This window comes from Chanodichthys erythropterus, chromosome 23 (genome assembly GCF_024489055.1).
Source record: "Chanodichthys erythropterus isolate Z2021 chromosome 23, ASM2448905v1, whole genome shotgun sequence".
NCBI lineage: Eukaryota > Metazoa > Chordata > Actinopteri > Cypriniformes > Xenocyprididae > Chanodichthys > Chanodichthys erythropterus.
This window is the reverse complement of record NC_090243.1, coordinates 28006630-28032557: the sequence shown is the minus strand read 5'-3', so window position 1 is coordinate 28032557 and position 25928 is coordinate 28006630. Positions and strand designations below refer to the sequence as shown.

Genomic DNA, 25928 nt, shown 5'->3' with positions numbered 1-25928 from the left:
GGGAGGGGAAGTTATTTTGATAAAAGATTATGAATAAAAAAATAATGATATATCATTATGACTTCAGTTTAAACACTTATCTTGAGGAAACAAGACAATGTGGAGAATAAAACAGCTGCAAAAACAGGGACGATGGAGTCAAAATCACTGTGTTCATAGAGCTGTCTGAATCTCAGAGAGGGAAAACATTCGTGCAGCTAACTCGCTATTGTTCGAACACTTCCTTCATCTCTTTCCCCTCCACCTCAAAGAAGAGGCAAGTTTCACTTCCTGTCTTTCCTCTCATCTCCTCTTCTCAGCTTGCTGGAGCTCCATTTTCCCTGCCTCCCTCTCTCCCTCCTGTTCTCCATTGTGGCATTCTTTCACATCGGTGATAGCCGTTGGGTTAGACTTTGAACTCTTAGCAAATACCAACTTTATTTGCTGGTTGGAGCAGCTCGGGGGAGAAGCGGGGAAAGGTGATAAGACGGGCTGCAATAACATAGCTTCGGTGTTTGTGAGGCGTCGTCAAAAACCAAAAAGATGCATTCAGCCTGATGGCCCATTAGCCTGATGAATGGTAAACATGGCAAATGATTGGGTCAGTGCTCTGATGAAAGATTCTCCACAATTCTAAAGCTACAGACTTTAAAAGCATGGCAATCAATCACTTGAATGAAACTTTTCAAATAAACCAACACACTGAAAAAAATAACTTTCACTGTTGTTAGTTTCACTCAAACTATCCTTGTTCACATTACTTAAAAACTCATGTAACTACATGAACTTAATTAAACCGAGTTGTTTAATGTCAGCTTTACTTAATTAGTGTTTGTTCAATAAGCTTAACATTGCTGAGTGAAATGCACAAATTAATGTTTACATAACTGACTGGGCAGTGGATCCGTAGTTCCCAGCATGCTTTGCAAGGGACTGTATTCGAGTAAATATATAAAATAACACTTTAATCCCTAAATTTACTGTTTTTCAGTAAAGGGAAAGATGTTGTTAGTTTATGTTAGTGTTTAATGTTCAGTTATGTTGGACATTTAGAGGAGTTTCTGTAATGTTTTTGAATTTTGTGGTTACCATTTATGCCATTAAGAGTGGCGCCTCCATTAAATTTGTTCAACAACTTATTTTTTGAATGCATTTTGTAGAGCAAACAGTTAATTTAATACGGTAAATTAAGTGAATAAATGTGTTCACCATACATGATAAACAACATTATTAAGTAAACTGAACATATAAATCTAGGGCTGATAAAATTCTGTGTTTATGTAATATATGTGTGTGTCTGTATAATTATGTATATGAATACACACACATACATGTATATATTTTATGAAAAAAAGTTATATTTATATAAATTTTTTATATATAAATTTTATATATTTATATATAATATAACTTATATATAAATATATTTATTTATACATGCATATATTTCTTAAATATATACATGTATGTGTGTGCATTTAAATATACAAAATAATTATACTCAACACACATATTACGTAAACACTTTTATTTTGGACACGATTATTATTATTACCCTATTACATAACAGTGACAAATCCAAATGATTTGTCAGCTTTACTTAAATTTATTTTGTTCATGCAACTAAATTGTTATTTGTACAAATTACTCAATATAGTTGCATGGAATCCACTTGATGCTACTTCTATTTTTTTTAAGTAAATCCAAAAATTCATTTTTTTTTTTTTTTTGAGTGCAGAAAAACAATAAAACTAAATTAACAGACTTTCTAAAACTCAATGTCACAATGGTAGGAATAATGTGTTCTGATTGCTATGTGGCTGCTTTATTGAGGGTTTTAAAGTTATCATGAAATCAAATTGGTTCTTTTTTAATGGAATATTGCAGTATTTATAATAAATTATGTTTTCTGTGCACATAATTTTTTTTTAAATTCATGTGCGTCATAATCCTTAATCAAAAAAATCTCTTTTCTGATTATATGTTTACTGGCGTGAGGGCGGAGCAACCTGTCACTCACATGAGATCCACCAATAGCAAACCACAAGCATCCAAACTTTCAATTAACTCCCCATGGACTAAGTTCCGTACGATGAGGAAGAAAAGAATATTACAACTTTTTAATAGTCATGCTTGTCTTAGCAAAAGTAGATCAAGTCATTTTGAATAAGTTTTTCACAATTTGAATTGAAGCTCAAATTGAATCAATCTGAACTGTTGTTCTGAACTATATATCTATCTACTGCAACTGCTACTTTTCCTGCAGCTTCACTGTTACTAACTGAACCAAACATGTTTTTCATGTTTTCACAGCCAAAGATAAGTGCTGCCTGTGAGGGCCATGACAGCAATCTCCTGCAATCACAGAGAGGATTGGTTGAATTTTTGAGGTTAAGCCTTCAATCCCATATATGACACATCTAACGATAATGAGCCACGGTGAGAAGGAGGCAGAGCAGCATTCATGAAATGTCTGCATTTTTCTGACTGCGTTAACAAACTATAGGCAGTGAGGGACTTCAACCAGGACAACCACAAATATAGCTGGAGCTAAAGTGTCAGCACCCAAAACTATTCTTGTAAGGACATCCAGACAGAAGCATGCCCGTGTCACTCTAAAATAAGCCACTCGTTTTAATAAAACACAAGCTAATCTGTGTGCTAATACCATCAACAAACACTTAAAACTCTGCTACATCAACTAATTGACGCCATTCTTGAACGACCTTGTCTATTTGAATATCTAGTTCTTTTGTGTGATGCTAAGTGTGTATACTTATACAACAACATTCTAATATTTATGGATAAACACCTAATTTGTGGGGGGAAAACTACAAATAGGCCTACACCTTAGGGCTCATTTTCCTCCATCTCTCACTCCATCCACGACGTTCTCCTGCTGTGTCCCTGCCTCCGCTACACGCCCCACAGAAGGGTGGAATATAATCTTATCTAAAAAAGGCAGGATAAATATAGCCTGGGAGCCAAAGGGCCAACCCATCCTGCCCCAAGGCCAAAAGCAGGTCCCTCTTCATCAGGATAACAGGACCACCACCATTAGGTCCCCTAATGCACATGTGTAAGGCCTCATTTTGACTTCAATAGTATTAATAACCAATAAATCCGATAAGATGTGCAGCAAAACATTTTGAATGAATGGATGTATATGCATTAACCAGGTACATCTGCTTAATGTTACCAGCTATAAAAGGTATAACAAGATGTGATGTTTCAAATCCACTTTACGCAAATTGAATCTGAGATCAATTATTTACAAAGCATTCCAGATAGAATGGTCCAACTATCGAAGATAGAAAATCAAATCAAATGAAATGTAAATCTGAGGAGGTCATTGATGCAAAGCAGTGCTGTAAAGTGTTTATCTTTTGGCAGCCACAACTAGGCCTGCTGTGTAGATATCATGGGAATTACTTTAATGAATTTAGATAATGTCAATACCCAGGACACTCATGAGACCCGAGGGAGGGTGATATACTTTTAATTATCCCTAAAAAAAATCCCAAAACCGACTGAACACCTGATTTCAAGCATTTGAGAATGCATAAACAATTAAACAATTAAGGATAGCAATTCACACTGACTGGGATATTATGCATGGGATTCTATTCACTGGGACTCGTAACCATGTCTTGAACATTGAACACTTTTATTGGGTAATTTTTTTATTAAAAGTAGAGATGTCAAAAGTACCAAGTCGGTACTTAGGGCCCTATAAAATCCGTTTTATTTTTTCCCAAATTCCGTTTTATTTTTTCCCAAATTCCGTTTTTTCCGTTTTAATTTTTCTGGATTCCGTTTTTTTTCCGTTTTATTTATTTTTTGACTCCATTTTAATGATTGAATTAAATTTTAGTAATCAAAAAGCATGTCTAATTTATTGAAATAATGTATCTTGTCCAATTTAATAACAATTTAATAAAAGTTTAACAAAAAAATTGAACGTTTTTAGGGCCCTACATTTTATTCTTTCCCCTCAAATTTTATTTTTACCAAATTCTGTTTTCTGGATTCTATTTTAATGGTTTAATTCCATTTTAATAATCAAAAAGCATGTCTAATTAATTGAATTCTTAAAAACAACAATATTAATTCATTTAAAAATATATTTTTATTAATTTTTTTATTTTTTTCAGAAGTTCTGTTGTGTATTTAAATTTTTCTGGCAATCTAATGAACGCATACTATTTAATTTATCTTTTAATCATGAAAAACTTTGTCAAACAATGTGCTGCACAACAGAGCTTTACTGTTAAAATTAAAACATGGAAGAAACACAGATTGTTTAAAATATATTTTAATAATTTATTATTCAATTAATTTATCTAAATTCTACTGTACAACAGTAATATGTTTCTGTCAAGTTAAATCAAACTTTTATTTTGACGGTTTGCTTAGAGCTTTAGTTTCTCTGTGTTTATGACGGTAGTTTTCTCAAACGAAGCGGTTAAATGCTGATGAAGTGACTTTTTTAGAGCAGCTCTGGAGATTAATTTGTGTGTTCATATAGTGAGGCGACAGAGGATGAAAACACTTCGAGCGTTGCATGTGCGCCCGCGCGATTGTGTGTGAGGCGGAGTGAGGTAACGTTAAATGAAACTGCGCTTCCGCATCATTTGATTCACAAAGGCATGCAGGATTCATGTTTAAATAGTTTATTTTTGTGGTTTAATATTCACAGTCACTAGTCTATATCGCGATTTAATTTACGTGCACCGACCTGCTTTTAATTCATTTATCAAAAATTTGACAAATTCCGTGACATTCCGCGTTATATAGTAAATTCCGTTTTTATGAATGGATTCCGCGATTCCGTCCGTGATTCCATGATCGCGGAAATTATAGGGCCCTATGTACTAACATTTTAAAAATGTGGCGCTTTCAAAACGCTTTCAAATACAAACACTATGCGTTGATCATTGTAGACATTCGCTAACATATCTGATGAGCATGTGAACACAATGACCAATCAGAGGTGTTCTGCTCAACAGCGCTCAAAGTGTCACATTTTTAAAAATTCAGTACCGACTTGGTACTGAAGTCAGTACTTTTGACAGCTCTAATTAAAAGGAATTAAATAATTAAAAGATTAAAAGGGATTTAAGGGAATAACAAAAAAAGAAATAAGTTGTTAAGTTATCCATTTAAACTATTTGCAAATCATATATATATATATATTATTATTATTATTATTATTATTATTATTATATTTTTTTTTTTTTTCACATTTTTATGTCTAATGTCAAAAAAGCAAAACTTTTCATGTATTGTCACATTCAGATATGTATTACATGAATCATATATTAATCAATAGCATGTTTTCAATCCAAAATGGCAAAATTTCATAAAAATGTTGAGTAGTTTGCATCACTAGATATTACAGTCGTTCGCCGATTTCAATCATAAACAGTCGTCAAATATTAAATATTTAGCTACGTTAGTGCTAAAACAAAAGAACTGCACTGGAATTCAAACTCGTCTGTGAACAGTAAGCCCCGCCTTCTTTGATCTGACTGGCCAGCTCACTCATTCTGACAGCGCTGTTAGACCGCTGAGGCAGACCAGTCTAAAAATTTAACTTTTAAAACTTTTTTGTAATCCTAACAACAAACAGAGAGGTGGATAATGGAGTACAGCAGAGCAGCATCAATATCATCAAATATTGGGGGCAATTTGGCCATTTTTAATTATTGGGGGCGGACTTGTCCCCTTCAATGTCTATGGTGGTTACGGCCCTGACTAAAATGGAATCTGAAAACTTCCCTAAAAGCTTAGCATCAATCTGTTTCCTCTGAGATCTCATTCACTAGATCCTGCATGTGAAAACGGTAAGAAAACACCTCATAAAAACCATTAGCATAGCTCAGAGAACAAAAAAAGTGCAAATGCATATTTCAGAAATTCTAGAATGTATCTCTAAAAATAAAAAGAGAACAAATATGAGTGCAAACTTTCCTATTAGCCTTAGCCAAAGAGGAAACAAACAAAACTACATGGAAACATCCTCCTTCTTTAGCCACAACATCATCAAGCTGATCCTTTAAGACTGGCTGCAAGGCCTTTGTACGGTCCTATTCATAACATGACCGTTCTCTGCCAAACTTTAATATCATTATTTTGAGGGAAAAGCACAGAAAATGTGCTTTCTGTCATCTTTATGGTCCAGCTAAATACATCAGGTGGGGCTTTTATTTTAAGGGGTCACATAAGATCTTATATTTAGAGATGGAGAGAAGACATGATGTCTGTGTAGTGATAGTGCACTGCTGCAGCTCTTGACTCTGCTCGTCTACAGTGTTGAATTTCGTAATGGAATGTGAACTGCTGATCCGGATCTGTCCTCTCCTCCCTTCCTTTAAAAGAAGGCCAAAGAGGCAAAGGGAAACATCTTTATTTGCCACGACCCCCCAAAACTAGTTTTGGTCGTCTAATGTGATTGGTTGAGCAGTAATGGGACTTTTTATTATTTGTACCAGTCCACTCCAGACCAGGGTATGTAAGTGGCGTGAAGTGGAAGCGGAGCATGGAATGGGTGTTTTGGAAGTCAGCTTCACTGGAGTGCAAAATGGAAAACCTGGAGTGGAGCCGGAGCCAAGTGATTATAGAAGTCTCTGTTGCTCCGTGTCACACCGTTCCAAACCGTCTTTTAGTTTGCCAATTACTTGGTGACACTCAAACGCTTGATGCTTTGGCTTCATTTAACTACATCTAAATTCAAAATTATAGAAGATATTCATTTCTATTACTTATTTAAGGTCACTTATGTCATGGTGTGACAACTAAATGTGAAGCAAACCGTGAAAGTTGAGTGGAAGACATTATTTGCTACAGACTTGCTTCCACTCACTGATCTCTATATATATATATTACGGATAAATTATGATATTATTTATATTATAGGTAAGCATTTCTGCAAAGTGTCGATCCGAGTTTCTCACTTGTAAATATGATTTTGCAAAGTCATTCATATGTTCACTGATGTACAAGCCAATAGCCAATTTTATCCATCACTTTATATTGTTCCAGCAATATATCACACAAAACTCTTGATGTTGTAGTGTATTTTATCATGACTATGGTTGCCAGAGGCCTTGCTTGAAGGGACAGTTTGCCCCAAAAATAAAAAGAAAAGAAAAGAAAATGATGACAGAATTTCCTTTTTAACAAACATGTGTTCAGCAGAACTAAGAAATTTATTCAGGTTTGGAACAACTTGAGGGTGAGTAAAAGATGACAGAATTAATTTTGGGGTGAGCTATCCCTTTAAATACTAATAACTAGTTACTTTTTGACTGCATAACTTCATCAAAAAGCATATTAAAATCATAAAAGACACCGAGGATGATGCACAAAATGTGGCGAGTGAATTTGCCACGTTTACCTCCGGCTCTCCTGAAGTTTCTGCCTCACCGAGGAGGGGCGGAAAAGAGACGGAACACAAATGCCTAGCAACCATTATCTAACCAGCGCGAGCTCTGCTGCCGTCTCCCGAGAGACCGAGCGGACTCATCCATTCCTTCAGTTCACAACGACAAACTTTTAATAAAACTTGCTGAAACACTTTAAAACATAATTTAAAAGACCTAACGCGTTTACTTTGATGATGCACATGTTAAATAATCCTAAAACAGAGATTAATAATGTGACAGGCGACAAGCTTTCGACGATAAAAAACGAACCGAATTTTCTTTCCTCAAATTGCAACTACCTGAACTACCTGGTTTCGTGATCAAATATAGGCCATCCTTGAACAGATAAACAAACTTTGTGACGCAACAGGTTGTTGTCGAAGTAGAACAAACAAACAAACAAACAAACCACCCAAAAAAAACATAAAAACCAAAAGATATGCATTTAAAACGACATTTTCGATGATCGATAACGATCGAAGCGTGGCAGAACCAGCTCGAGCCGAAGCGATCAAAGTGCACGCGAGATGTGATGCTCCGCGCGACAGCAGCGCGTTAGCTTAACGCTAGCTAACAGCAACAGACTTTGAACCCCATCACCGCATGCAACAACTTCTATATCTCATTAAAAAGTTGGTAAAGATGAACCCAAAGTTGTGTGCACCTAAACACGCCGTTGTCTTAGAGAAACGGTGTTGTTTGGGGCAGGTTTGGGCTGTGCGCGTGAGCATCAGGTCTCTCTCTCCTCGCGCAACGAGGAAGCTGAAGTTGGAAAAAAAGTGTCCTCTTACTCCACATTAACTTTCCCTCTGACTCCAACACGAACTTAAGCTAAAACACATCAAATAAACACACAACAGGCCCACGAGAGAGTTTTAGGAGAGCCGAGTAACTTACGTTTGACTTTGTTGGGGTTGGGTTGCTTTCGCCGAGACATGATGATGATGGTGATGATGAGCTGAGGAGAGAGAGAAAGAAAAAAAAAAAAAAGAAGCTGCAAAAGTTGTTCCGGAGAGGAATCAAAATGGCGTTTGTAAAAGATGTGCAAAGTTCGTCAACTTTGCGTTTGAGTTCCCCACTCTCCCAAATTCCCCCCACGCCGAGATGCTTTAGGGAGGAGAGAGGAAAACGCTTATTTCGTTTTCCTCCCACTGCGTCTCTCTCTCTCTCTCCTCTAAAGCTGATAAGTAAGGCGGAGTATCACGTGTTGCTCTTGCTCTAGTCTCCAAGGGGACGCGTGTTACTGAAGCTGCAGCCACAGACAAGCATCCCATACAAAAAGTTAGCCTGTTCTTTCACAAATACTGTAACAACAATAATATAAGCACACAAACGTGCATCGTATCTGTGTTGGAAGACACACGACAGTTACTTTAAAAAATAAAAACAAAATTTACAAACTATTTGACAAAGGAGGTTCAAAAATGAACTAAAACTAAAAAGTAGATTTAAAAAAATGAAATAATAATAATAATAGTAGTAGTAGTAAATCTTTGCAAATGATCTTCATTATCCCATGTAGTTAGGAAGACTCACAAAAATTATTTACAATAAAAAGATTGTAAATAAATTAAATATAAACAATACAAATAATAAGTGCATTTTATCTGTATCAACATTTATATCATGTCAAAACACTGCAAAAAAATTAAAGTAGTAAAAAAAGATTTACAATAAAATACAATTTCAGTCTTTTTACTTCAAAATTTCATGTTTTATTGATTGCCATTTCTTTGTAATTGTAATTTACTAGCAATTTCTGAGTAAAAGAAAATCCTACACCAAATTTTTGTCAGTATATGGGAAGACAAAAATATACAGACTTATTGATTGGCAAAAAAAAAAAGTAAAATAAATATAAAAAAATAAATAAAGTAGTTGTAGTAGTTTGCAAATGATATTTTACTGTATTAACGTTATGTGGTTAGGAACTTACAAAAAAAAAATTAATGATAAATAACATCAATAATAATAAAAAAATTAAAGAAATAAAACATAAACAATAAAATTATTATTATTATTGTAGTAATTTTTTTTGCAAATTATCAATATTGGCATTATCCCATCTGTTTAGGAAGACTCATTAATTCAACATAAATAATAAAAAAAAAACATACATTATTAAAATACAAAGAATACACAATATTATAATTAGTTGCACTTGTCTATATTGATATTTTATAACGTTTTACTGGCATGACAAATACATTCAAATACATAACTTAAAAAAGACCTCAAAAGTTCATTTAAATTAAAAATTTGAGTTAATACAATGAAGGCGATTGGTTTAATCAACAGAAACTCAAAATATTATGTTATCATAACCACATGTTGATTTGACAAAAGAAAAAAATAACAAATCATGAAAATATTTTTTTACATTGTATTAAAAAGCATCTTAGCCAACGCTATCTCACGACCAATTTGTACGTATTTTTCGAAGTGCTAATTTATGAATTTGTGCGACCCTACTCTAATTCATACGATTGAGGTTTAGGGGGGTGGTTAGGGGTTCGTACGAATTTGGCAACTCGTAAAATGCATACGATTTAGCAAAAAACGTACTAATTTGTAGTAATTCGAGTGAGGTTGTACAAATTTGTACGAATTAGCCACTTCGTAAAATACGTACGAATTGTTGTAAGATCGGGTTGTCTAGCGGTGCACAAATAAAATTGTGTAAAACAACAAATACAGACAAATAAAAATACATGAATCACTTTAAAGAATAAAAATGAAGTTAGACATAACACTTTAAAGAAAATAAAAATAATTTAGTCTGGCATGCAACAGGCTGTAATGAGAAATAAAAACATCAAGTGCACAAGAGCTGCGAGGGCACTGATGAGGACTGAAGTTTAAAGGGTTTTATCAAGCATAAGGTTGTGTCTGTTGTCAGTGGTTAAAGCTGCAAATTCCTCCTGGTGCTGATAGCAGGATATTAGACCCTCCTCCCCATCCTCCCCCACCAGCTCAGGCTGATTCAACTGGCCAAACCTGCCCCAACTACACCCGCAACCAGGCATCCTTTTCCACAGCGATACTGGATATTATAATTGACCGTCTACTGAGAACTTCATCATCCTGTAATTCCGATCGATTAATACGCAACAGCTTGTCTCAGCTTGTGTTTAACTGCACATATTAAACAACACAAAGTATTTGCTTTACAGTTCTGAATGTGTCCAGAGTTTGAGGAGTTTTGGTGCTCTGTTCAGAAACTCTATATGGGTCAATGAATAACTTGTTTGAGCAGTTTATCATTTCCTCCCCAAAGTCTGCATGGTTGTTGAGTGTTCAAGCATGGCATCTTTGCAGAGCGCCACCAAAAAGAACAATACTTCAGTTCTGTTGGTCAAATATGCTAATAAGCAATTAAAGCTATGGTCCATTTCTTTCATTTTCATGTAAACTACACCTACACTGGAAGACAGGTTATACTGAAAGGCCTACAAATCTACACAGCACACAAAGTAAGACAAGATGCAGTGAGACCTCCATCTCTAAACTAGCCGAAACTTGAGAGTGATGTTATTTATTGACCGTCACCTAGGCTTCCAAATGCAACCCTGTTGCTAGGGAACAACCTTTCACAGCAACAAAAGGTTTCCTTTATCCTCTGTGAGTGAGCCTGAAAGAATACCTCAGCAGTGCAGTCTGAGGACAGAGACTCAGAGCCATCCCACACTGCACTGCACGCTCCATCATCATACTGGAGCTATTTCCACAGTTTAAAAAGGAAAACCTTTTAATCAGACCATATCAGGAAGGCTTGCCCTGGACAAATGATGGTTACTTTTTTATGGATGAAACTGCAGTGGCTAAACAACATACTGAACTTCTCATGCTTTTCGCACGATTGCACTCCGGTTTAGAGAAATAACTGACTGAATGTGGCAAAATCAGCATGTAGGCTATTATAAAACAGCCATTTGCATGTTAAATTTAAGGCAGTTCTTCAATGTTAATGCTCTACATTTGCAGGTTCCAGAAGGCTAGCTTCTTCAAAGATATGGATGGTTGGAGAAGAAGTGAAAAACTGGTTTCCTATGGTGATGGATGATTCTTGGCTAACAGTCGTTTGTTGTGCTGCCCCCCTCAAATTTCTGTGGGCGCAAACAATCAATCCACTTTTCTGTTTATTAATAAACACCATTAATGAATCCAAAAGGATTGGATTCAAATCTTGGATTCCCAAAAATAACTTTTCAGTTAACCTATTTTTTCACTATGGAGAGGTTCCGTGGATGTTAAAGGTTCTTAATGGAACCCCAGATGCCGATAAAGAACCTTAATTTTTAAGAGTACCGAATCACATTTGTGTATTTATCAGCCATTGAAACATCTGTGGTTCTACCTCATTGTAGATAAAATTAGCATGCTAATTAATAAGATGTCAAACCAGATAACTGTTTGAAGCTTTACAAAGTTAAACAGTTGATTTTTCAACCTGTTAATCAAGATTGATTACTGCATTGCTAAAAAATTAAATTAACTTATAGGTTATGCTTATTTGTGTACAAATGGCTCAAAACATATGTTTGCTAATGCTAGTTTGACCACATACAATAAGAGGTTCTCTGTATTATGAATCAAAACAGCTTTGTGATGAAAATGAGCTCATATTTTCAAGCCCTGACTGGAGTAAATTCCCAAGCTGGCCTTACATTTTCTAATTTCAAAAAGTGAACCGTTTACTCTCTAAATCATTGGAGCGTGAGCATGTGATGCTTAGCTCAGAACGATTATGCAGTAGGGCTTTCATGATGGATGTTCTGGTCTGTATGACGTGAAAATAAGTAATGAGGAAGGAGTTGGATCTAATCTGTGAGGACATGAGAAGACACTGCTATAGGGACACTTCACCCAACCAGATCTGCCTGTTTAAATTTTCATGTGTATGTATGTCTCTAGATTATCCGGTCACATCTTTCGACATGAATATGTGATGAATTTGTGGGTTGTCATTGTGAAAGGGCAGAAATTTTGCAGGTTTTGTTGTTTGCGATTAAATATGGTGCTTAATATTTTGTTCCACTTTAGTTCATTGCATCAGTTCATTGTATCAACTTTCCTTCCATACGTTATCTGACAAAATGTTTAAACGCATAAAACAATACAACAAATAACAGTGAATTTGTTTGTTCTTTTTAAAGGGAGATGAAGATTAATTGTTTAATCCTCCGGAGTGATGTGAGATGATGTGACTGAAGCAGCGGAAATGAGATGGCGCGCAACGAGTGCTCAGAAGAGATAATGGCTCCATCTCTTGGTGACAGGCAGAATTGCGCTGGAGTTTTGTTTTAAATATATTTAGTGTGCGATGCACTGACAAAAACGACCTTAAACTGTTGATATTTGTTGTCAGTATGCATTTTTAATAAGGTAAGGTAAAGCGCTACTGATGAAAAGCCAATAGATTATTCAAGATAACTTTTTAACGTTCTGACTACTATAAACATACAAATATTTTGTGTTAACCAATCAGGGGTCTCAGAGGAGACTCTCAGCCAATGGTGTGAGTTTGGGGCGTATACATGCATCGCAGGAGAATTGCGGCTGTGTTATTTTTCGGAAAGTCAGTAACATGTCCAACGCAGTGTCATTTCCACCGCATCTCATACTGTGTTTTTTGTTTATTTATTTATTTATTTTTTAAAAAAAATTCTATGATGGAAATCTTTTACAGTTTTGCAATATTTTTAAGCATTGTAAGCATCCTTAAAAAGACAGAATTCACAATTTTTCCATAATTTGAGGAAATTACCCCTTGTTTGAAAAGGTATAAAGTACTTGAGTAAAAGCTAATTTGTAGTTGTAATGAGTATCAAAGATATTGGCAACTTTTACTCTCGACTTGATGTATACATTTTCGTATAGGCTACATCAAATGTATACATTTTTGAACAAGAAAATGTACTTTTTACTCCACTACATTTGTGATGAGTTATGCAATTACAAATTACATTTTTCATGGCACCTAACTTTTTCTGCAGCAGTTTGTTTCTGATATAAAGAAGCGATATTGCCATCTAAGGGCATTGAATGTACTATATATCTTGTGTGTTTTGCCTTTACTCACCCAAAACTTGTCAACAAGGATACTTTACGTGAATGTGAGAGCATTAGCAGGTAGTTGCTGATCGCAGATGTTTGATTTATTACATGAGGAAATGACTGACGTTGGTGATGAGGCTCAAACCAGCACTTACAGTAGACTTTGACTATTTAATTTGACTTAACATTGTTTTATTTATCCGCTATATTGACAAGACTGTTTTGAAGGATATTGGTTTACTTATGCACTTTGTGTCGACCTTGATTTATTGAAACATTGAGGTGTTCAGTTTTATTTTGATTTTAGAAAATAAACTTGATTTCTCATCTTACAAATCAATTGTTTCTTATTTTAACTGGCATGTCTCTCAGTGCATCTCTGAGCCTACATTCAGCATGAGTAAAATACTTAAGTACTGTTAAAATCAGATACTTTAAGACTTTTACTCAAGTCGTATTGGAATTGGTTACTTGTAACTTGTAGTGGAGTCATTTTCAATGTAAGGTATCAGTACTTTTACTCAAGTATGGTGTTCAGGTACTCTTTACACCTCTGAATATAACATAATAAAGATATTTAGTTCACAAATATTTGTGATATTTATCTTGATGTTTCCTTATTTTCATCTCATTTCACAAACTGTCATGATCACCAGTTGGAGTGCACTGGTTAGCCACCTGAGGGCACTTCACCCCGGACTTTTGCCTCTCTTTATAATGGACTTCATTTCCCACAATCCTTGGTTCCAGATTAATCAATTTTCTTGTGGACTGTTTTCATGGATTTTGACCCTCTGCTTGGCATTGTACTTCTCTTTGGATATACCAAAATAAAAGCTGCAATTGGATCTTGGAGAATCCGGCCATCTGCTGGTGCTTGGGAAAGTCAGGCCTGTCCTCGAGGTCTGGATACACTTGCTCAGAGAGGAATGGAGGTGCGGGCTTTCATCCAGACGTTTTGGTCCAGGGCAGAGAGGTATAATTACCCTGATGCAGTTCTCAAGGATCTCTTCTTCCATTGTTTGGATGAACCTCTGACGCAGTGGGAGATGGAGCTGCTAAAGACTTTAAACTTCTGGAATTTCTCTCTGAGCAAGTGTATTCAGACCTCGAGGACAGGCCTGACTTTCCCAAGCACCAGCAGATGGCCGGATTCTCCTGCTGCTGGATCTAAACATGATCAAGGTTTTTGTCACGGTGCTCTAAGACTTGGGCTAAGATCCAATTGCAGCTTTTATTTAGTGATATCCAAAGAGAAGTAAAATGCCAAGCAAAGGGTCAAAAATCCATGAAAACAGTCCACAAGAAAACAGTGATTAATCCAGAACCAAGGATTGTGGGAAAAGAAGTCCATGATAAAGAGAGGCAAAAGTCCAGGGTGGAGTGCCCTCAGGTGGCTAACCAGGGCACTCCAAATGGTGATCATGACACACACATGCTCTTCAAAGACAAAGTCTGACACTAACTTCAGAAAACAATCTTTATTACACAGTTGCAATTTTAAAAATAAATAAATATTGAAATGTTTTTTTTTTTTTTTTTCAGTCTTTGTTCAGATCATCATAGCTTTCAACATGAAATATAGGCTAAATCTTATTTATTTATTTTTAAGTTGGCATGAAACAGCGAAAGTATATTCTTGCCTATAGTGAAGTATAAACAGCTTCTCGAACAAGAACAAATGTAGGGAAGGGCTTGATTTTGTCCATGGGGAAGTTATTAGAGTTGCGTCCCAAATGACGCACTATGCACTTATACACTATGTACTTGTGCACTCATCCATGTAGTGCGTGAATTGTATAAGGTTATTTTGTCATTTAACAGCGGAGAGAGTCCGATCTTCCTTTCCCCTCCACTACGTAATTAAAGCTGCGACAGTTGAGTGCACGAAGTGTCCAACATTCCACACTTCGTTTTTTTCCGTTAATGTAGTGCATCATCCGGGAAAGTGCACTTTTTCTTTTTTTTTTATTTCTATGTGAACGCACTCACACTATTTATACTTAAAAACGTCATAGAATAGTGCATAAGTACGCGAATTGGGACGCACCTTTTGATTCAAGATTATGAGGAACATGAATTATAATGATGTGTATATAATATTTCTATAATAGTTCTATAATAGATAAAAGGTCTGAGACAAGGGCGAAACAACAAGCTTATGAAATCATCTGAAAGCAGCAAAAATCCCGAACACATGCTGACATTTACTCAATTCTCATTTGAAAAAAAAAAAAAACTTCAATAATGTCCCAAAGAGGAACAACACAATTAACTTTGACTAAACATCCTTTGCTGAAATGCGAATAACATCTGAGTTCAGTAACGTTAGAATACATTTTACAGATATCCTCAGCTAAACAACAGGTCCTTTTGTCTTAAAGGATCACTGGAAGCTAAGAGTTGCGTTCACACAGGCGATCTGGAAGCCATCTTGACTTATTGCACGTAGGTTAAGATGAAAATTCCCCTGTGGAAAAAACTCAAGTGAGACATTTTCACTTTCATGTCTACAGTGAATCAAAGATGTTTAAATGGAATGTGAAAGCCAAACCTTTAGAGGAAGGTCTACTTTTGACTTAAATGATGATTGTATGTTGATGAGTTCTGGAGAAATTAAAATTGAATACATCTTTCCCAATAATGTCATATTGCATATATATCATAAAAATGACAAACATAACCAAAAACTTTCCGTGCTTACCTCCTCTCCTGCTTCCACAAAAAGTGAAACGTGGGAAATTAGGAAGACAGAGGGGTTCGTCCTTACTGAAGAAATTAACGCCATTTAGCAGCACCTCAATTGATGAATAAAGCTCATCGATGGGCTGCCCTGTAGAGAAGACACAGTTTCTGCTTCAGGGCTTGATTTCATTCATCTGAAATGGTATTATTAGATGAAAACTCACTCAGAATAAGGGCCAATCTGATTTTTATGGGATCGGTCAATCTGGTAGGACAAGGCAGGAAAGTGAAACCTATATCCTGTAAAGGGTCTGAGACAATGAAATGGGAAAATGAAAGCAATTTGAAATACATTTTAAGATGAACTGAGGTGTTTACATTTACATAGTTGATGGAAATGATTGGCATCTCTCAAACAAACCACACACACACACACAAAAAAGAAATGTGCATAAATATTTATACACTATTCAAAAGTTTGAGATCAGTAAACTAATGTTTTTTTTTAAGTCTTTTCTGCTCACCTAGGATGCATTTATTTGATCAAAAATACAGTAAAAACAGTTAAATATTATTCCATTTTAAAATAGCTTTTTCTATGTGCATATATTGTAAAATGTAATTTATTCCTGTGATTAAAAGCTGAATTTTCAGCATCGTTACTCCAGTCTTCAGTGTCACATGATCTTTCAGAAATCATTCTAATATGATGATTTGCTGCTCAAGAAACATTTATGATGTTAATATTTTTGTGGAAACCGTGATACATGTTTTTCGGGATTATTTGATCAATACACAGCATTTATTTAAAACAGAAATCATTTGTAACATTATAAATGTCTTTAGTGTAACTTTTGATCAATTTATTGCATCCGTGCAGAATAAAAGTATTCATTTCTGTTAAAAAATATCTTACTGACCCCAAACTTTGAACAGTAGTGTATATCACACTGATCTCACCACAGCTTCTGTAGGTCACTGTAAGTCTGTCTGAGTCACACATTTTGTGAAGCGGCCATTGGTGATCCTGAGAGTAAACCCAATTCATCTGAACGAGACTCAGAATCAGAACCAACAACATATCACACAGACGTAACTTCATAGCCTTTAGGTTGCTTTAGACCCAGAGTCTGACTAACTTCTCATGAATTTTAGGTGGAATACGCGGAACGAGGCAACCTGACTTCTCAGCATGTCACAAGTTTCACTTCCCCGTACTTATTAGCAATTCTTTGTTGACATGACCTTATAGACACTTCCTGAAATTCAAGAGGGTAAAATATTTTTTATAATACTTGCATTTGTAATAGTAGCTGAATTATTGAACAGCATCTCATAAACCACTAGTTTGATAGTTTGAATCATATAGTAACTGTTCAACAGTTTAATTAAAAAAAATAAAAAAATTATATAACTAAAAATCTTCCAGCTTGTTTTCATTTCTAATTCAGGGGACCTTTAGTCATTACTTAAATATTGTTGTGAAATAAAAAAAATCAAGTTCTGAAATACTGTTAGACTTTTTACTTGTAATTGTTATTTTATTGAGCTTGGATGACACAAATTATACCTATTGATTCGATAAACTATGACAAGTCATGATAGTATAACATTTTCAGTTAATCAAAAATGTATTTAATTTTAAGTTCTGTTAATGTAAAATACAATCTGATGACGTGTAAACGTGTTTCATTGTTTTGAGTTGTATGAACTGTTGTATGAAGTTGTATGTATAATTTAGACGAACTTAAGTTAAGTGAAACTGGGCTGGGATTTATATTTCCCATCATGCTTTGCCCATGGCATTTGAAAGGGAGAGTAAATGCTAAAATTAAGTGTTATATAATGTTTTTTTGCACAAGATTAATAGTAAGGTAAGCAGTAATTAGTGTTTTGTTATGCTAATTTTTAAGAGTTTCTGTTAATGTGGGTTTTTGAAGATTTACCATCATGGTGACAAGCAGTGCTTAAGTTCATGTTACTTAGAAATATGTTTTATTGTGTCCAAAAAGTGTCTTCACCTTACTTAAAACATTATGTTGGCTCAACTTAAATAGTTGCATTCATGTTGACAATTATTAAGTTCATGTTACTTAGAAATGTGTTTTTATTGTGGCAAAAAAAAACATCTTCACCTTACTTAAAACATTATGTTGGAACAACTCAAAATATTGCTTTGAATTAATCTAATTCTCCCAAATGGCTTAAGTTAAAAATTCTAGTGGAAAACGTTAACATTTTTTTTTTGTTGAACCAATGTTTTATTTTTTAGAGTGTGACATGAAACTATTTGTAATATTTCAAATTTTCATTTTCAGCTCATTTTTATTTACATTTTCTTTCTTTTTACCATATCTCCGATAACTATAGATCTTTTATCTGCTGTATGAACACTGCTGTCTTGATCGAAGCAGAGAGACCAACAGTTCATTTAAAGGGTTAGTTCACCCAGAAATGAAAATTCTGTTATTAACTACTCACCTTCATGTTGTTCCACAACTGTAGGACCTTTGTTCATCTTCGGAACACAAATTAAGATATTTTTAATAAAATCCAATGGCTCAGTGAGGCCTCCATCGCCAGCAATAACACTCCCTTTTTCAATGCCCAGAAAGAAGACATATTTAAAACAGTTCATGAGTACAGTGGTTCAACCTTAATGTTATGAAGTGATGATAATTCTTTTTGTGTGCCAAAAATAACAAAATAGCGACTTTATTCAACAATGATGGGTGGTTTCAAAACACTGCTTCATGAAGCTTTATGAATCATATGTTTTGAATCAGTCATTCGGAGCGTGTATCAAACTGCCAGAGTCATGTGAACTATTGAAGTATCAAAACATTTATGATGTAATGAATCCTTGATTACTGAGATCATGGGATTTTGGCGCTCTGAACCACTGATTCGAAACAAGATTTGTAAAGCTTCGAAGCTTCACGAAGCAGTGCTTTGAAATCACCTATAACTAGATATTGTCACTAAAGCGACTAGATAAAGTCGTTGTTTTGTTATTTTTGGCGCACAAAAAGTATTCTCTACACTTTATAATCTTAAGGTTGAACCACTGTAGTCACATGAGTGGTTATAAATATGTCTTTAGTAGCTTTCTGGGAATTGAAAAAGGGAATGTTAATGCTGGCGATGCAGGCCTCACTGAGCCATCGGATTTCCTCAAAACCATCTTAATTTGTGTTTCGAAGATGAATGAAGGTCTTATGGGTTTGGAACAACATGAGGGTGAGTAATTGACAGAATTTAAATTTTTGGGTGAACTAACCCTTTAAGGTATACATTAGATCAGAGGCAGAAATGTATCTATATATTCTGTTTAATGCAGCTCAGAAGTGGCAAGAATGCATTTGCATTGCAATGGCATGCTGTCATTTTAAACATATAAATCTGAATAAATGAAAAAAACAAATGGATTAAACTGAATAAATTAAAAATTAAATTATGTTTAAAAGTTAAACTAAAACCACCAGTAGTAGGTGGCCTTAATGAATCAATAGATCATTAATTCAACTGATTCAATAAAAATGACTGATTCATTCAGGAGTGAAGTAAGTGCTTATAAATGGATCATTGCCTCTGTAATGATGGGTCAGAAGAGAGGATCCATTTGCAGTTTTATTAAGAACGTTAGTATTAAACAAGGGCAAGACAGTACCGTAATCAGGGACAGGCAATGGTCGGGGCTGGCAGCAGACAGGCATAAACAGGTCACAGGCAGAGTTCAAGACAGGCGGCTAACAATCACAAGGTCGATAAACAGGCAAGAGTCGAGGCAGGCGGCAAGGTTCAGCAGAGATAGACAGTGCAGGTAATAACAGAAGTTCAGTCCACAAGAAACGCTCAGAAATGATCACTACAGCAAATCAAGACTTCGCGACTGAGTGTGTGTGTGGGTCTCAAATAGTGTGAGTGTGATATGGTGCAGGTGCATGGGTGATCAGTCCCAGGAATGCGGGCCTATGGGAAATGGAGTCCAGATACGAACAATCAATATTCAGGGGACGGCTCCCTCCGGTGGTCCGGAGGATACGCTGGAAAAGCTGTATTCGTGACAGAGCCCCCACCCTGCGAGCGGCTCCTGGCGCGAGGAGGCGGGCGCCGAGGCCTTCCACGAGGTCGCGGGGCCGGTCTCTCCGGATGCGTCCAGTGGAATTCTTCCACAAGAGTGGGGTCCAGGATATAATTCGCGTTGACCCAGGATCGCTCCTCTGGACCGTACCCCTCCCAGTCAACGAGATACTGGAGCCTCGGACCCCGGCGCCGGGAATCGAGTAGCCCTTGAACTTGGTAAGCCTCCTCGCCCTCGATCATCAGTGGTGGGGGATGTGGACCCTAAGCCTCCTCCGGCCTCCCTCTCGGACCCCCGGAGGGTTTCAGCAGGGAAACATGAAAAGTGGGAGAAATGCAATAATTAGCAGGTAAATCTAGATGGAATGATACTGGGGTAATTTGTTTGAGAATTTGAAAAGGCCCGACATACCTGGGACTGAGTTTCTTGCTTGGGAGTCTCATTTGTAGGTCCCGGGTGGACAACCAGACCCATTGACAGACGGAAAACTGAGGATTGGGTCGGCGGTGACGGTTAGCCTGCTCCTCCTGTCTCCTGACCGCTCATTGTAGATAGTGATGAGCCAGATTCCAGGTCTCCTCACTCCCTTGCATCCAGGAGTTGACTGCAGGAAGTTCAGACGGTTCCCCTGACCAAGGGAACATGGGTGGTTGGAAGCCTAGGACGCACTGGAAGGGGGTCATTCCCGTAGAGGGTTTGCATAAGGAATTCTGTGCATATTGAGTGTAGCAGTGATTCCAGGATGGCCAGAGCTGGGTGAATCATGGACGTGGTGCAGAACCCTCTCTCTTAGTGGTGCTGGTACATAGATTCGGTCAGGTGGACAAGTAGCAGGCGGAGCAGTTTGTTCGTTGGCTTGCGTGAGTTCGGTGATTAGGTCCCATTGTATGGGTGCAAGAAGAACAGCTTCTGGAATGATTCGTTCTTTGGGTTGAACTTGATCAATGTTTTCAGTTTGGCGTGATAGTGCGTCTGCTTTAGTGTTTTTGGAACCAGGTCTATAGGTGACGTGGAACTGGAATCGGGTGAAGAACATGGCCCAGCGTGCTTGGCGGGGATTCAGGCGTTTTGCGGTGCGGAGGTACTCTAGATTGCTGTGGTCAGTGAGAACGGGGAATGGATGCTTGGCTCCCTCCAGCCAATGACGCCACTCTTCAAGGAACATTTTCATGGCTAACAGTTCTCAGTCCCTTATGTCATAATTCCGCTTAGCAGCGGATAGTTTGCGGGAGTAGAAAGCACAAGGAAACATTTTTTCTGGGTTGTCCTGCAGTTGAGATAAAATAGCCCCAATGCCTGTATTAGAAGCGTCCACCTCAACTATAAAAAGGAATTTCAGGGTTTGGGTGATGAAGTATAGGAGCGGTAGTGAAACGGTTCTTTAACTCTTGAAAGGCTTGGGTTGCTTCTTCAGACCAAGACAGACGAGAGGATGAGCGTTTGGTCATGGCGGTCAAGGGAGCTGCTACACAGCTGAAGTTGCGAATAAAGCGTCTGTAGAAGTTTGCGAAAGCCAGGAATCGTTGTAGTTCCTTCAGAGTGTGTGGTTTGGGCCAATCAAGTACAGCTCTCACTTTGTTGTCATCCATGGCCACCCCATCTGAGCTGATGACATAACCCAAGAAGGTAGTGGAGGTTTGATGGAACTCACACTTTTCTGCTTTGGCGTGCAGGTGATGATCGATCAATCTTTGTAGAACCGCCCTTACATGTTGGATGTGTTCTTCGATGGAATCGGAATAAATCAGAATATCGTCAATATATACTATGACCCAGCGATTCAGCATGTCTCTGAAGACGTCATTGATGTAGGACTGGAACACAGCGGGACTGTTGGACAGGCCGAACGGCATAACGAGGGTCTCATAGTGTCCAGTGGTCGTCGAGAAGGCAGTTTTCCATTCGTCCCCTTCTCGAATGCGAATGAGATTGTAGGCACATCGGAGATCAAGTTTTGTGAAGAATTTTGCCTGTCTGAGTTGTTCAAGAGTTGCTGGTACGAGAGGTAGGGGATAGCGTCATTTCATTTAGGGCTCTGTAATCAATACATGGTCTCAACCCTCCGTCCTTCTTGACGAAAAAGAACCCAGCAGATGCGGGTGATGTGGATGGACGGATAAATCCCTTAGCCAGCTCCTCTTCTATGTAAGGGTGCTTTCACATTAGCACTTCTGGTGCGCACCCAGGTTCGATTGACGTCAGAGTTCGGTACGTTTGGATGATGTGAACACGGTCTTCTGAACTCGGGTGCGCACCCGCGAACCGTACCCGAGTCCGCTTAAAAAGGGTGGTCTGGGGTGCGGTTCAAGTGAACTCCGGTATGGTTCGCTTCTGATATGAATGCAAACGTACCAAATTGCGGAAGTGAACCGCTATTAATGCCGTATTATTTGATAAAAATGTGTGTTTGTGTGTGTTTCACTCACTTTCCCAACGAACGCTCGTGACTGACGTGCTGCAAGCAGAGAGCTGTAGTGTAGCCTTTCTTATTTCTGCTCACCTTCCGTACTACAGTCGCAGCAGATAGAGGCAAGTGTCGTTAAGAACAAAACCAACGGTTCAAAAACAAAAATATGAAAGTGAGGAGAGCAACGTTATGCATTTTGCCGCCTTCTCATGCGCCGTCGTTACTAAGCAACGGAGTAAACAGCTGCTGGTTTGATGACGCAAACGATCCGCGGGTCAGACCCAAATAATATAATGTGAACACATTCCAGTGGGGGCAGGGGGAGGGGGGAGCAATCGAACTCAGGTTCGGTCCAGGCAATTGAACCAAGTGTGAAAGCACCCTAAGTTTGCATGGCCGCAGTTTCAGGCTGCGACAGGGGAAAAAATCTTACCCTTGGGGAGCGTTACTCCAGGTAACAAATCGATAGCACAGTCACTGGGGCGATGTGGAGGTAATTCGGTGGATTTCTGCTTACTAAAAGCTATCGCCAGATCAGAATACTCGGGGGGAATGTTCAGTCTTTCAGGAGTTCCTTCTTCGATTTTCACTGAGTGTAGAGGTATGGGCTTCATGGAATGTAAGCGGTTTTCCTGGCAGTGTGGGCCCCATTGAATAACTTCTCCTTCCATCCATGATATGTGTGGGTTGTATGAACGAAGCCAAGGCAGACCAAGGATAATGGGGTTTTGTGGAGGGTGTATGACATAGAAACTGATGAGCTCATGATGCAGGAGGCCGATTTGGAGCTTCAATGTCGATGTAATGTGTGCAATTTTTCTTCCTCCGGCATTCCTCCGATGGGTTTGCCATCTAACGCTTCCACTGTCAAAGAAGAAGTACAGTCAATTAGTGGAATGTTGCGTTTTTTGATGAAGGTATAAGATATAAAGTTTCCAGCCGCCCCCGAATCCAAGAGTGCGTGTGAGGAAAGGGTTGTTCATTAGAGAGTTGTACGGGAATTTTTAAGCAATTGGATGCGTAATTGTACTGTTGCAGAGAACTCACCACTTTGGAACTGGAAGGTGTTGGACGGATTGGGCAGTTAGCTTTAAGATGACCAGTTTGACCGCAGTAGAAACATAGATGCATTTGACGTCTTCTCTGTCTCTCTTGGGGTTTGAGGGGTGTGTAATCGAGCTGCATGGCCTCAGAGACTGGGGTATCAGGGATGGATGAACGAGTAGGTCGCCGCATACGCAGCAGATTGTCGATGTGGATGGTTAGATCAACGAAGGAATTCAAAGAGCTGCCCTCATCTCGGCATGCAAGTTCAGCCTTTAAATCCATTGAGAGTCCTCGGCGGAACAGCAGCTTTAATTTATCCTCCACCCAGTTAGTTTGTGCAGCCAGTGTGCAAAACTGTAAAGCATACTCTGCCGCCGTGGCTTAACCCTGAGTGAGTGAGAGTAGCTGATCGCCCGGACTCAGACCGCCTGCAGATGGTTCGAACACCTCCCGGAATCGTTGTAGGAAGTTAGCAAAGGTGGGGAACACGGAACCATCGTCCTGCCAGACGGAGGTGGCCCAATCCAGCGCCCTCCCGGTCAGCAAAGAACATACGAAGGATATCCGACTGGCCTCCGTGGAGTATAAGGAAGGTTGCTGATTCACATATAATGAACATTGTAAAAGGAAGCCCTCACACTTGGTTGGTGTGCCGTCGAACTTCTCTGGAAGTGCCAGACGAGGGTTCATGGCCGGTGGACTGCTGTGCAAAGGTGTGGGTGGAACAACAGGTGCTGGAGTGGAAGTCTCGGCAGGATTGAGACACAGGCCCTGCAGCGTTTTCACCTGCTCTTCTGTGAGGGACTTGAGGCGTGAGAGCTGGAGGTGGTGCATGGCCAGTTGATTGGCCTGGGCAGACAATTCAGTGGAAATCTGGACCAAATCTGCTGGATCGCTGGATGGCGAAGTCTTCTGTAATGATGGGTCAGAAGACAGAGGATCCATTTGCAATTTTATTAAGAACGTTAGTATTAAACAAGGGCAAGACAGTACCGTAATCGGGGACAGGCAATGGTCGGGGCTGGCAGCAGACAGGCATAAACAGGTCACAGGCAGAGTTCAAGACAGGCGGCTAACAATCACAAGGTCGATAAACAGGCAAGAGTCGAGGCAGGCGGCAAGGTTCAGCAGAGATAGACAGTGCAGGTAATAACAGAAGTTCAGTCCACAAGAAACGCTCAGAAATGATCACTACAGCAAATCAAGACTTCGCAACTGAGAGCGTGTGTGTGTGTCTTAAATAGTGTGAGTGTGATATGGTGCAGGTGCATGGGTGATCAGTTCCAGGATTGCGGGCCTATGGGAAATGGAGTCCAGATACGAACAGTCAATATTCAGGGGACGGCTCCCTCCGGTGGTCCGGAGGATGCGCCGGAGAAGCTGTATTCGTGACAGACTCATTCCTTCTACCAGTTTGTTCAAAAACATATATTTATTCAGTAATGTGAGCCACTGAATCATTCAATAAACCAATCTGTTAAAAAAACAAAAATGCAGATTCAGAGGTTCTGCTGTGGCTTGATTTTTAAGTATTGCTGTTGGCAAACAGAGCAAAAACAGACAATTATTGACAATCTTGAAAGAAAAATGTAGGACATTTTATATTAACTTTGTTTATTGAAATGTTCAAAATCAAATCACATTTGCGATACTGATATTCACCAAAAACAACACTCTTGCTTGTGTGATATTGCTCATAGCCTATATTGTATATCTACACCGATCAGGCATAACATTGTGACCATTGACAGGTGAAGTGAATAACACTTCTGATAGAAAGGTGTCAGAATACACAGTGCATCACAGTTTGTTGTGTATGGGGCTGCATAGCTGCAGACCAGTCAGAGTGCCCATGCTGACCCCTGTCCACTGTTGAAAGCACCAACAGTTAGCATCAGAACTGAACCACGGAGCAATGGAAGAAGGTGGCCTGGTCTGATGGATCACGTTTTCTTTTACATCACGTGGATGGCCGGGTGCGTGTGCGTCACTTACCTGGGGAACACATGGCACCAGGATGCACTATGGGAAGAAGGCAAGCCTGCGGAGGCAGTGTGATGCTTTGGGCAATGTTCTGCTGGGAAACCTTGGGTCCTGCCATCCATGTGGATGTTACTTTGACACATACCACCTACCTAAGCATTGCTGGCACTTTGAAAATGGACCAATACTTGGGAATCCATGCTGAACACAATGTAGCCAAATATAGCGAATCTGTTTGCAGATCAAATGTGTATTTTCC

General features: G+C 38.3%; 2 protein-coding genes across 6 annotated transcripts in view; both read right to left on the bottom strand.

Annotated features, from left to right (window-relative positions):
• Nucleotides 1-8587, bottom strand: part of rreb1a (ras responsive element binding protein 1a) — a 56245-nt gene extending 47658 nt beyond the window's left edge. For 2 of the 5 annotated variants that reach the window (XM_067377287.1, XM_067377286.1), the window contains exon 1: nt 8304-8587. Coding sequence is in view for 1 of the 5 variants with exons in the window: in XM_067377286.1 (XP_067233387.1) it covers nt 8304-8343 (40 nt within the window). In the remaining 4 variants the exon portion in view is untranslated. Of the gene's footprint in view, nt 1-7378; nt 7414-8303 lie in introns of those variants that run through there. The other 3 variants (XM_067377289.1, XM_067377290.1, XM_067377288.1) reach the window with 2 other exon arrangements.
• Nucleotides 8588-14966: 6379 nt separating this feature from the next.
• ly86 (lymphocyte antigen 86) lies at nt 14967-17331 on the bottom strand. Its single transcript, XM_067378259.1, has 5 exons — nt 17109-17331; nt 16373-16459; nt 16168-16296; nt 16018-16070; nt 14967-15933 (listed from the first exon to the last, which is right to left on the bottom strand). Exons 1-5 carry the CDS (start codon nt 17248-17250, stop codon nt 15850-15852), a joined length of 495 nt encoding a protein of 164 aa, XP_067234360.1. The 5' UTR covers nt 17251-17331; the 3' UTR covers nt 14967-15849.
• Nucleotides 17332-25928: the final 8597 nt, after the last annotated feature.

What these genes read in the sequence shown, in the direction of transcription:
- ly86 (XM_067378259.1), bottom strand. Translation starts at nt 17,250, where the DNA reads ATGAAGTTACGTCTGTGTGATATGTTGTTGGTTCTGATTCTGAGTCTC. An exon ending in AGTGACCTACAGAAGCTGTG is followed by an intron (nt 16,460 to 17,108) that starts GTGAGATCAGTG and finishes TCATTGTCTCAG; the next exon opens with ACCCTTTACAGGATATAGGT. An exon ending in AAGTAGACCTTCCTCTAAAG is followed by an intron (nt 15,934 to 16,017) that starts GTTTGGCTTTCA and finishes TTTTTTCCACAG; the next exon opens with GGGAATTTTCATCTTAACCT.